This window comes from Heloderma suspectum, chromosome 5 (genome assembly GCF_057233095.1).
Source record: "Heloderma suspectum isolate Gila_16-S chromosome 5, 16-S_ref, whole genome shotgun sequence".
NCBI lineage: Eukaryota > Metazoa > Chordata > Lepidosauria > Squamata > Helodermatidae > Heloderma > Heloderma suspectum.
The window spans coordinates 204649505-204662591 of record NC_139462.1 but is presented as its reverse complement, the minus strand read 5'-3'; the positions used below and the strand labels follow the sequence as shown (position 1 = coordinate 204662591).

General features: G+C 43.2%; 1 protein-coding gene across 13 annotated transcripts in view; it reads left to right on the top strand.

Annotated features, from left to right (window-relative positions):
* Positions 1 to 9279, top strand: part of MKX (mohawk homeobox) — a 105932-nt gene extending 96653 nt beyond the window's left edge. For all 13 annotated transcript variants that reach the window (XM_084859119.1, XM_084859121.1, XM_084859129.1 and 10 more), the window contains 2 exons: positions 4455 to 4488; positions 7521 to 9279. In XM_084859119.1, the coding sequence (XP_084715245.1) occupies positions 4455 to 4488; positions 7521 to 7707 (221 nt within the window). In that variant the 3' untranslated portion in view covers positions 7708 to 9279. The remainder of the gene's footprint in view (positions 1 to 4454; positions 4489 to 7520) is intronic.
* Positions 9280 to 13087: the final 3808 nt, after the last annotated feature.

Below are 13087 nucleotides of genomic sequence, written 5' to 3'. Positions count from 1 at the left end.
TGTCCCATTTTCCTTTTGCCTTCAGTCTTTCCCAGCATCAGGGTCTTTTCCAGAGAGTTTTCTCTTCGCATTTGGTGGCCAAAATATTTGAGCTTCAGCTTCAGTATCTGTCCTTCCAAATAGCAGACTCTTTCACATGCATTTTCTTAGAAATCCTTATAATGCCTCAGTAAATTTGGTCAGTATTGTTCTCCTACCTAGCAAGTTTAGCACTGAGGTGCGATTGAACTGAAGACTTCTGTTGTCTTAGGGAATGTGCAGCCAAAACAGGCTATTACATGGTGGGTGGAAAGTGATATCATAGAATCATAGAATAGTAGGGTTGGAAGGGGCCTACAAGGCCATCGAGTCCAACCCTGCCGTATGGCAACGTGCACACAGTTATCTTCATTGTGTTTGTTTTCTTTTTTGCACCTTTGGTGGCTGCTCCCTGTACATATTGAATGGATCTTCTGAAATATTTGCCATGAGTAGAATAACCTCCCCAGTGTAGATTTACTGGAGAGCTGTGTAAAATTGCAGATTCTGCTTATTGTCAAATGAAAAAGTGGCCCAACTTACCAATAATTATGGACGAAGCTGTCAAGTTCAATTCCGCTCAGTTTGTCGTTTTTATGACATGAACTTTATTCCATGTTGTTTCTGCATCTGCCTGCAATTGTTTTTTTCTAAAACGTCTGCACAGGATTAATCTGTATTTTTGTGCATCTTTCTCCTACTATATGCAAATTTGTGTGCACCTTTCCAAACATATGAATTTTCAAAAGTGATTTCCCCTAATATATACATTTTCTGTGCACATTTCCTTATTATGCACAGTTTTGTGTGCATATTTTTAATTTGGGAAGTGCATTGCAAAATCTGGAAAAGTGCAAATATTGCCATGTAACTGCATTCTGTTTTGTGTGTACAAACAGGAAGTGTGTATTAGGTAAGTTCTTGTTACATTGAGAACCTTATGGATTTAGCCATGAGTACCACAGGGAAAAAAATAACCACACCAAGCCGGGCTGGCCCTACCAATAGGCAGCACCTTAGGCAGCTGATTTTTTGGTATCATGAAAGGACAGCGAATTGTTAATTACATAATGTATTATTCTTGTATTTTTACTCTCAGGGAGAGGCATTTGTGGGATTTTCTGTCTTGAGTGCCAAAATAATTTGGCAAAAGAGGTGGCAACCCTAAACATGGTTGAATACATAGAGATTCAAAGCCAGACTATTAAAGCTCAAAGCCCTCTGCTTGGATGAACAAATCTTGTCAGTTTCACTTTTCTCCCCCATTCAAATTTTGTAAATCTTAAGTTCTTTCTATCCAGTTTATTGGGGTGGGGGCAGGGAAGTAATATTGACACCCAGCTCTACCTCTCTTTCTCATCAAAACCAGGTGAGGCAGTGGCTGTTCTGAACCAGTGCCTGGGCACGGTAATGGACTGGATGAGGGCTAATAAACTGAAACTCAATCCAGACAAGACGGAGGTACTGTTAGTGGGTGGTTCATCTGCCCGGCTAGGTGATATTCAACCTGTTCTGGAGGGGGTTGCACTCCCCCTAAAGGATCAGGTTCGTAGTTTGGGGGTGCTCTTGGATCCAGAACTGTCAATTGAGGCACAGGTGAACTCAGTGGCACGGAGCACTTTTTATCAGCTTAGGCTGGTATACCAACTACGCCCTTATCTGGACAGAGATAGCCTAGCTACAGTGATCCATGCTCTGATAACTTCTCGTCTGGATTACTGCAATGCGTTATACGTGGGGCTGCCTTTGAAAACGGTCCGGAAACTTCAGCTGGTCCAAAATAGGGCAGCAAGATTGTTAACAGGGACTGGCCTGCGAGCTCATATTACGCCAGTACTTTTCCAGCTGCACTGGCTGCCAGTCCGTTTCTGGGCCCGATTCAAAGTGCTGGTGTTAACATTCAAAGCCCTTAACGGCTTGGGGCCAGGTTACCTGAAGGATCGCCTCCTCCCATATATGCCTGCCCGGACCTTAAGATCATCATCAGCGGCCCTTCTCCGTGAGCCCCTGCCAAAGGAAGTGAGGCGCGTGGCTACGAGGAGGAGGGCTTTTTCTGTTGTGGCACCCCGGCTCTGGAATGAGCTCCCTAGTGAGGTTCGCCTGGCGCCTACATTGTACTCCTTTCGGCGCCAGGTGAAGACCTTTTTATTTTCCCAGGCATTTTAGCTTTCTAAATTTTTATCTTTGCTGTTTTAAATCTGTATTTTAAACTCCTGTACTGCTGCTAGGTTTTATTGTGGTTGTATTGTTATATTGTGGTTTTAATGTTCTATATATTTTAAATTGTTTTATTGTGTGTTGTTTGGTTTTAGTTTTTGTGAACCGCCCAGAGAGCTTCGGCTATTGGGTGGTATAGAAATAAATAAATAAATAAATAAATAAATAAAATAATACAAATTTTGGTAAGTTCTTACAAAAAACGAACCAAACAAAATTCTCACCCATCTCTGTGTGGGACTGGCTGCCCAGAACTTTCAGCTGGTCCAAAATACTGCCGCTAGGCTGTTGTGCAGGACCAGCAGTGTGGAACGTATTTCACCAGTTCATAAACAGCTTTGCTGACTGCTGGGTTTAACCTATGCAGCTTAGGAGCCAGTTATCTAAGGGACCAGCTACTCTCCAGATGAGCCTCCCAAAAGTTAACATCATGCTCTGAGGCCCCTAATTTGGGTGCCCTGCTTTCTGAGGTTAGGTGTGTGCAATCAGGGAAAGGGATTTTTCTGTTGTGGTGCCCCATCTGTAGAATGCGAGCTTTCCTTCATGCCATGTCTTCTGTCATTCTGTGGATGGGTGAGGATCTTTTTATTCACTCCAATTTTTAAACAGATGTTTGTTTTTAATGGGTTGGCTCGAGACTACAGCTGCAACCCTATACCCACTTACCTGTGAGTAAGCCCCATTGAATTCAGTGGGAAATACATCTGAGTAGACAAGTATAGGCCTGCTCTGTAATTGATTTGAATGGGACTAAAGTATGACTAACTTAATCTGGATGCAACCTAGGGGGTGTTTCCACCAGCAATTTACTCTGAGCCGACTGCGTGTTGAGGTTGTTAGGGATACATGACATCATGGTCATCCAGCAGCCACCCCAGAGCTTATCAGAGAAAAAACAGCTTTCCGAGACTGCTTAAAGTCCAAATCTTTTCCTTAATTCAGGTTCTTCCTATATAGTTGCTGTGTGCCCCAACCACTGCATTTAGCTTGGGTGTGCTAGCCCTGCCCAGGGGTGTGCCTTCCACCATGACCCCAGTCAAGGGGTGTTTCCTCCCATTGTGCTGAATGAAGCTTGCCCTCTCAATGACCACATAAATAACAGAGAAGCCCCTCAATGGACCCAGCACATGTTAAAGCCCAATTCCATAAGTGCGCTCAAGTGTGATCTCAAGGCTCTGATTCATTTCCTTAGGAAATAACTACTTTTCAGCTTCCTTATAGAGATCCTGTGCATTAAAATGGGGTATGGTTTCTGTCTCCTTCCCACAACAAACCTATTAGTGTCTCCTCAGAAGTAACTCCCACTGTGGTCAATGAGGTCCTGCGAGTTAAAATGGGGGCTGGTTTCCATCTTGCTGTTCTCCCCCCTCTTTCCCAGCACAAGCATGTGTGTGTCTACTCGGAAGTCCCATTGTGCTCAGTGATGCTTGCTCCTGAAATGCAGGTGCATCTGGACTTTCAGGGGAAAGGAGAAGTGGGGAAGAGGGGGGGAGCCTCTCTCATTGGTTTAGCAGCCCCTGCCAGTCAGGAGTAGCCCCTCCACACACACCCCACCACCACCACAAGGAAGTATGTTCTGTGAAGTGATTTTTACTGGTCCGGAGAATCTGTTTGTGGAGCCCTGCTTGTGGAGCAAAGCCGATTCCTTTTAAAAAATCCGGTACTCCTCCATTAGCTTCTCCTTCTGTTGTTGTGGAAACATGGCCCCAGTTTCTGCTCTGCTAGTTTATTTGCTGCTGCTTTAAAAAAAAATCTGGTTTGCTATTTACTTTTTAGTATGTATATATTTATTTATTACATGTATTTTTATTTTTGATTGTTTTTAACTTCAGAAGGTAAGCCACCCTGGAAGTTGTAAAATGAGGGTGGGAGAGCAAATATTTTAAACAAATAAATAAAAAATAACCCACAGACTATCCACTGCGCTGCTGTGGCACACTGTTGTGCCACAGGAGAGCTGATAGCGTGCCAGGAAAAGTCAATGAAATGATGAACGGCTTCTTTCTGAGATGCAAATGTTTATTTCAGCGGGTCTACTCCATCTGTGGTTAAATCTGGTTCCCACCCATAGCCTTGCATCAGGGTCTCTGTTCTATAGGCCCATGTTTTAAAAACTCTTTTAAAAGCTTATTGTCCAATAAACACACTTTTTGTGTTTCCATAACATAAAAAATCATTTTATGAAAACAGAAATTAACAGGATTACTCTGTCCTTTCAGATACTCTGGAGAATGGACCTAACAAGTGTGAAAGGTGAGTAAAAGTTGCCTTTGCCAGTTGCGTATTTCAGAAGTGAATATAAGGTATTGGGAGTAAGGGGGGAGCAACATCACCCTTTGTCTCAAAAAGAATCGGGGTTTTGACAAGCCTTCCGTTCAATATTTGCAAAATGTTGACGATTTTAGCAGAACCTCAAGGGCTTTTGCAAGCATTCAAAAAAGAACGCTCACAAAACTGATCACCTGCTCCCTTTGCAAGCGAAGGTAAGAGGAAGAGGGGAGGGGAATACAAACCCCTTGCTTTTACTTGCAAGGTGGGGGTGGGGGTGGAGGATAAGCAGTGGAGAGGCCCCATCTCACTGGCTACACCTGGGAAAATGTTGCTGAGGAGAGGCCACTGGAGGCTGGTTGCTCCGATGTCAGCGGGGCGGTGAATCCAGAACTGACTGAAACCTGGAGCGGATGCACTGCCCCACTGACATCGGAGCCACCAGCCTCTACTGGCTGCCACCCTGCGGGGGCCCTTTGAAGTAAGGCCCTTTCGCCCCTAGCAGCAGTTTTTCTGTGTGCAGCTTCTCAAAACATTCCCTCTGCCCCTGAGGTTTCTCTCTTAGTTCACACACAGGGCTGCTTTGAAGGGCTGCACCCAGGAAAACTGCTGCAGGGGAGGGGGAAAGCCCCCCCCCAAGAGGCCACCCTCTTATCCCATGGATCCCCTCAAGAAGGGGCTGTGGCCCGAGCAGCAGCTTTCCCAAGTGTCGCTCTTAAAAGCAGCGCGCGCGCACACACACACACACACACACACACACACGCCATGCAGACCAATGGGGGAAGGGGAATGTCTCCATTGGATTGCATGGAAGAGTCATCCTTCAAAGCCATCCATCTTCCTTTGAGTCCTTTTCCAGCTGCTACCTCATCCCCCGCTTGCCATGGTGAGTTTTTTTAACTGTTGGGAAAGGGCAGGGAATAGCAGCTGGCGGAAGGCTCCGTGGGCAAGAGGAAACCAAAGCAGGGAGCTTGCCTGGAGTGGGCTGTGGCCACTGCGATTCTCCCTGTGGCCTTTGGAAGAGCCCTGCTTCAAATGTTTGCCTCCTTCCAGCCTGGCAGTCTCAGCCTGGTGCTTGCATGCAGCCAGTGCAGATGAGCAGACATGGGATCAAGTTGTGCAAGGGGCCAAATGGGCTGCACCCGATCCTTGAAGCTTCTGATTCCTGCCTGGCTCCTTCATCTGACCAAAGGGTTGCTCGGGCACCAGACCGAGCTGCTCTTGGCCTGCCTGTCTGCAGTTAACTCACATGACTGGTTGATTGCTGGTCTGCTTCCCAGCTTAACTATCTGCTTGGCCCCTTGCCTCCAGAAAATGTGCCTTTGCTGGCTTTTGAGGAGGGTGGGAGTGTAAGGGTGTCTGTCACAGTACACACTAGTAAGTGTGTGGGTAGGCTTTCATTTCATTTCACATTTCTAGTCCCAGTTATAATCTCCACTGGCCTCAAGTTTTCAATACATAATTTGTATTAATGCTTTTTTTCTTCTGCTTTCCCCCCCACCCCGGGGATTTCACTTTGAAAACTGTGAAGAGGCCCCCACTTTGGGTGATTGTGTGAATGGGAAGGAAGGGTTCACACAGCGTAGCAGGGGTGATGACCATGCTCCCTGCTATTGCTCAGGGCCATTTGTTTTCGATTTTGTTTGCATGTCCTGATGCTAGGTTTCTCATTTATAGATAGATAGATAGATAGATAGATAGATAGATAGATAGATAGATAGATAGTAGTTTTACCCTATTCTTCAGCCAAAAAAGGCTCCGAGACTGTCTTACACATATTAATAATAAGACAGTCCCTGCCCTCAGGTTTACAGTCTAAAAGACACAACACAAAATGAACAGGGATTGGGGGGGAGGAGAAAAAGCAGCCAGGCTCAGTAACCAACGTCGGGACTCAGAAAACCCACCTCAAAGGAGAGACAACCTTTTAAAACCTCCACACTCTTCTCTGAGCTGAAGAGTTCCCTTCCAGCTCCTCATCCACCCATTCCCATTGCCGTACCACTCTCAAAACACACTCCCCACTTCCTTTCTTTTTTAAACAAAGCAAAACCTTGATAGGTGCAGCAGCATGAAGAGCTGCAGTGGGAGCTTCCCCTCTCCCTCCCTTTCTCCAGCATTCCAGAGTTTAATCCTCCATGGGCCACCAGGTTCCATTGCCCTGGTGTGCCATCCCCACTCTCCACTGCCACTGCTCACTTGCACCATCATGCCAGTCTCATTTTACAACAAAAGGCAGCCGGGGGGGGGGGTGTTTCAGGGGTTGGGAAGTGGCAGGGAGGGCTTTGAGGGATGCTGAATATTTTCTTCTGAGTCTCTTGGATTGGCTCAAAAATGTTCCCAGTTTTTGAGAGAAGTTAGGATAATTAACTAGCCAGTCTTTGCGGAGCCTTAGGCAGTTCACCCATCCTTATGCTTCCTGCCCTTACTCTGTGCAAAAAATGGTGCTGAGCAGTAGTGGGCAGTGTATTTGCTGCCGCCACCAGGACCATGAACAGGTGGAGAAGAAAGACAGCACTGCGAGGCTTTTGTGAGACATCTTGCCTTTCCCCAAAGCCCCCTTTTATGTTGAAAAAACATGGTTTGCTGTGGAATGCTAGTCTCGGGGCTACTAAAAACATTAATAAAGGAAATCCAAGTAACTACAGTATTATTCCTTTTTTTAAAATAACTATAATCATACTCTGCCCTTTTAGTTAGCGCAAGGCGCAATCCTGTGCATGTTTAGACAAAAAAAAGTCCTACAACTCCCAGCATTTTTTCTATCTAAACATGCATAGGATTGCACCCTCAGTCACTGATGTTCAGCCTTATCTCAGCCTCCGCCAACCTGGTGCCCTCCAGATGTGTTGAATACAACTTCCATCATGCCCACCCAGTCCAACACATCTGTCTTATTTTGGCATAGAGACTCTTCCTTTTGAAAACTTTTGAGACACGCTGTGTATCATTTTTTAAGTGCATGACAGTAATAATAATAATCAGACACGGAAACATTTCTTATTGCTTAATTCTAGTGCAGCTAACAGAAAGAGATCAAACAAAGACGAGACGTATTGGAAGGAGATCAATGCAGCAATGGCCTTAACAAACCTTGCGCAAGGGAAGGACAAACTGCAAGGAACAACCAGCTGCATCATTCAGAAATCATCACATATATCAGAAGTAAAGACTGTCAAAGTGCCACTAGTCCCGCCGTTTTAAAGAGAGTTGTTCTGCCATTTTAAAGAGAGTTGTTAATGTTCCTCTCCTCCAGAAGTGGACATTTTTCATGTCATTGGTTTTCCCATAAAATCAGAACAAAGGGGTCTGAAGTGAGGACTGAAAAACAGGTTCCTTGTATATCAAGGTCAGTAAAAATAATAATGGGCACAGCCCACTGGAAAGTTCTCCCACACAGGCATCATTAACATGGATGGGAGCCTCACAAGAGCTCGGTAGTGTTCTTGCGTGGTTTCCATTCATTTCAGTGATACCTGTGCAGGAGAATGTCCCAACGAATTGTGCTCAATTATGGCAATAAACCAACGCCCCCTCAGGCTAAAGTATTTTGTTGTTGTTGTTAAATAAAATGTAAATCAATTCTTTAAAGGTCATGTAAATTATGGGAAAAACCCCTCCCAAGTTTTTTTTAAGTCAAACTATTAACTTATTTTATTGTATTAATCAAACTGCACATTAAGCGTCTGCATTGCTATAACAATAAGTGCCTTGCTTTCTTACAATAAGCTAGAACGTGGGCATAGCTCAAGACAACTGTGCCTCAAAGTGTCAAACGCCATAATGCTTAATCTTTGCATGTAATTCTAAATGCATCCTGACCAGTTTAAATCTGAGCTCAGCAAGGGTGATTTTTTCTTCTAAAAAGCTCTTCATCATTTCCCTAGTATGAATTAGAGACCGGTAAATCTCAGCAATGCAATTGCTCCATCGTATAAAGGAAAAGTCCACTATGTACCAAGTAGTGTACAGTTTTTCTTGCCCAAGTGAAAAAGAATTTGCCATGCATGTCTTGTTTTTTCTGCCTGCATTTGAAGTATGTTAAGATACCAAAATAAATACTTTTGATAAGTGCAATACTGTAGAAAAAAACTCAGTTTTTTTTTAAGGAACGTCCTGATTATTTTACATTAGGGCATTGACATGAGACTTAAAGCAGTTCTTGTTTCAATTGCATTGTAATGTAAATGTAAACAAACAAAAGATACATTGACCAGAATGGTCATTCACATTACAAGGCCTCTACTTAGATTTGTCTTCCAGGTTGACACTGATCAGACGTGAACAGAAAAAGGGATTTAAGCCTCATCTATGAAAATGCTATGATTCTTAACTTTATGTAGTGTTCAAATGTTTATAAAAACACTCATTGTAAAAGTTTAAGTCCTTGTTGCAATGAAACCATCAGTAAATCCAGTTTGGATTCCTTCCTTTCAAAGCTCTCCTTTTGACTTATTGAAATTGTTATGTAAGTAAACAAAGCAGATCACTTTTTTTGGTACCAAATCAACCTATGCTTCAGTTTGTTATTTATACTGGAGCTCAATAAGTTTCCACGACGGAAACTGTTATTGCCTTAATGCATCCAAAATGTTTTTATTTTGGTAGGGAATGTATCAAACGAAGACAATCCCCATTTCAGTGAAGGGCGGGGGGAGGCATAATGAAATCTATATATTATATAAAGTGAAAAGCCTAAATTAAAAACATATGGGGCACACAAAACACCAAACAATTGTGGCACTGACTCAATTTAAAGTCAAAGTAGATGCTAAATTGGGCATTAAAAACTACATTTTAAACCCCTGGATTTGACTGCCATTGAGTAAAGTGAGTTGTATAAAATAGGTTTTTATGGAGGTATACAGGATTTTTCTTCAACCATACAAAAATATTCTAATCAGGTTCACCCTCTTGAATAAACAACAGTAAAGCCAAATATAGTTTATATTGAGTTGGTAAAAGAAACTGGAAAAAGAGTTGATTGTCTATGGTCCAGTTCAGGGGAAAGTTGAAACCTAGTTTATTTTCCTTAAATCTGGTTGAATGTTACATCCGAATAACAGTATCCAGATTAAATTTGTGAATATAGTTTGTAAATGGGTTCTCAGTCTGGGAAAGCTGCTAAGTCCTGTTTCATTCGACCCAGTTTTGTCCATTAAAAAATATCCCAGTTCATCATGCAAAAAGCCTGGGTCCTGATCCAGTCCACCTCCCCACACGTGCACTGGGTATAGTCAGCCTTTCCACGAACAGAGCTTTCAACAGACATTGTGCTGGTGGGAAGGGGAGGGTTGCATTAAGAAATTTCCACACATAGAACAGTGCAGGATGCAGCACAGAGCTGGATTTCTTGGTACATTTCCTTGTACATTTCCTTGTTTGCTTGTATTACAGTAACCAGCAATACAGCCCGCTCAAAATAAACCAAGTTTCCATGATAAGTCTGAATTGCGTCTTTTTGTGTGGATAAACCTACTGGGCTTTTACTCCAAAACCTCTGCTTTTAATAAGGCCCTCTGCAGTTCTAACAGTGCAATCCTAAACGTGTCTACTAAACATGTCTACTAAACATGTCTACTTAGAAGCAGACCTATTGAGTTCAATGGGGCTTACTCCCAGGGAAATGGCCATAGGATTACAGCTGGAGGGAGTAATCCTATCTGGATCGAAGGTTGCCTCCAAGCTGAGGGGCGACTGCCTATCCAGTGCAGGGCGGGGAGGAGTGGTGAGGAGCGGATCTCCTCCCTGCTCCCCCCACCCCGCTTTCGCTGCTAGACAAGTCGATTTTGGCTGTTTAGCCACAGGACCTCGGAGCACGGGAAGCAGAAGCCAGACGATACATAGGATGTGTTGTACTGGCATTGCCGACCGCCCCGCCCTGCCCCCAGGAATGTCCCATTTTCGCCACTCTGTGCTGTTCTTATGAGCGTGGCGCATGGGGCCGATCCACGCTGCCTATGAGGTGGCGCGGGAGAGGGTGGGGGTGGGTTCTCCGGGAACCAACCTGTCCTATGCCTGTCCAGCCGCTGACTAGCAGCCATAGGATTGTGCCCTAAGTTGTCCGTTCCTACTTTCCTGGACATATATGGCAATCTACTATATATAGTGAGGAGGATCAAACCTTTGGTGAAGCTGACTTCCAGGTATGCAAAATGTTTCTCAAGCATAGCCAGTTCCAATTGCACTAATATAATCTAGATAGCAGATATCAACCTTGATGTAACTTGTAGAATGCGCCTTGATGTAACATAGCATTTTGTGGTGGTTGTTTTTAAAGTGTATAATTAAAATGATTTGATATGAAAAAATATTTTGTACATAAATATATATATTTTTACTTTTTTTTAATAAAGGGCTGTTTTGCATTGACATAAAAGCAGGAAATTTATGTTACGACTGTATGAACAATTGAAGTATACTTTTGATTGACTTGCATCTTTCTTTATGCAAAAGAGGTCTGTCTCCCTACAACAATGACCTTTGAGGCCTGATCTACTGGATTTTGTCATAACAATGTGAGTTTTTAAATAAAAACAGAGAGTAAACACTTCACTTTAGTTCGTACTATTATAAGTTATTCTGGTATTAACTATTTTGTGACAATAAACTGTCTTGTTCAACTTTTCTGTAAGATACAGCCTCTGTGTTTTTCATTTGGGTGAATGACAACACAAAGAGAGCAAACAAAAGAACAAACACCATCGCAGGAATCAGACTTGACTGGAATAAAATGTTGGGGGAGGAGGGGGGCAATGTCACAAATTTTTTTAGGGGCACCAATGAAAAATCATGTCATCTGAGAAGTGCACCCTAGAGTCTTCTGCAATTTTTTTCAAAGGGTTGTGGGGCACTCGTCTTGGATTGTGCAGTGCAGCCGTGTGGATTGCAAATATTTTTGGTCAATCTTGACAGTATGCTGTTCTTTGACAATGTAAGGTTAGTGTCCATAATATAGGGATGATGTTTTATGTACCCAGGGCATTGCTAGGCACTTAAAAGATTCAGGACCAGGCTCATAGGACACAGAGCTGCAAAAATTTTCACGTGCTAATTTATATCTATATATAAATATTTAGAAATAATTACTAGGATTTATTTAAATTTCATAGAAGGCAAAGCCAGCCAGTTAATTTCTCATACAAATCTTCCATTAATTGAATTCTTCAATTAATTTGCGTTCCACCCCAGATCATCCCAAATCAGTAGTTCATCTTCAGTTGCAAATAATTTGCAATCTCTTGTTGCCACCTCACTTCTCTCTCTTTCCCACCTGGAGGAAAATTGTCCCCACCTCATGCAATTAAGCTTAGAGGAAAAGCTTCATTCACATCAAAGTTTTTCTTCTAAGTTTAATTGACATGTGGGATGGTGGGGAAGGTTAACCTTTCCCTCCCTGGCTGCAGTCGCCCTTGAAAATCACCAGCTGTGTCGCAATTAAGCTAAGAAATACACCTTTCATTGGCATTAATATACACTCAAGACTCTGGGGAATAGATCCAGGGTCCTAAGAAATAGATTCAGGAACAGAGCCCCATGGGCCTAATCTGAGCAATGCCCTTGTATGTATCCCTGTTCCCTTCTATGTCCAAAGAGAACTCTGAAGGCTTGATCACACATAGTCCCAGGCAGGGATGGCCCAAGACATTTTGCTGCCTGAGGTGAATGGCAACCCTTTCTATTGCATGCACAAATGCCAACTGGACTGGCAGATGAAACAGCATCCTTCTCTGTATCTGAAAGCAGCAGGCTAACTTAGGGGGTGCACGGCAGGCTGCATGGCACACAGGTCTCTCCTCCAACACCTGGCTGCTGCCTCCTCACTCAGGCAACTGCTTTACTGTGCCTCATAGTAGGGCTGGTCCTGGCTCCAGGATCCTGAAGCCCCTGTAAGATGCAATCACTTGTACCACCAACTGATTCTCCTTCTTCAAGGGAAGGAAGCCAGCTAGCCTGGTAAAGGCCCTGCCTCCAGGGTCAGATGCAGCTTCCTTTTGATGAGTTCCAGAGGAGGTGGGGCATTCCTCTGTAGCTCCAGTTATACCTCCTGCCTCATGAGAGGCAGATTCCTCTGTGGCTCCGACATGGACACAAGAGGCTACCCCCCCAAAAAAAAGAAACCAGGGGAGAAAGAAAGATCATCACAAGCTAGCCTGGCATCCTTCTCTTGAAGAGAATAGAAATTCACAGGCAAGTACGGAATTTCTGTTTTCCATGTAACAAAAATTCAATTAAACCCTCAGGTTTTATATTTAACAAACACTTGTCTTTGTTTTTTGTTACATTTTTCCTTTAATTTAGTCTTCTTGTTGCTGCATGGTTTCTGGAAACACAGATTTAAATGTTGTCTTTAAAATACAAGGAGAGCCATGCTCAGTACGAAGACAACTAACAGAGTCTCATTTATGATGTAGAAAACCAAACATCATTAGAATTGCTGGTCTTCGTTTCAACATATGTAACCATTTTAATAAAATAACTGGTTTTTTAAAAAAAAAATCTTGCCATTTTGGAAATAAATGTTCATTCCTTGGGCCCTAGATTTCATATGCATGTTCTATTCACATTAAATTGTTGCTCAATA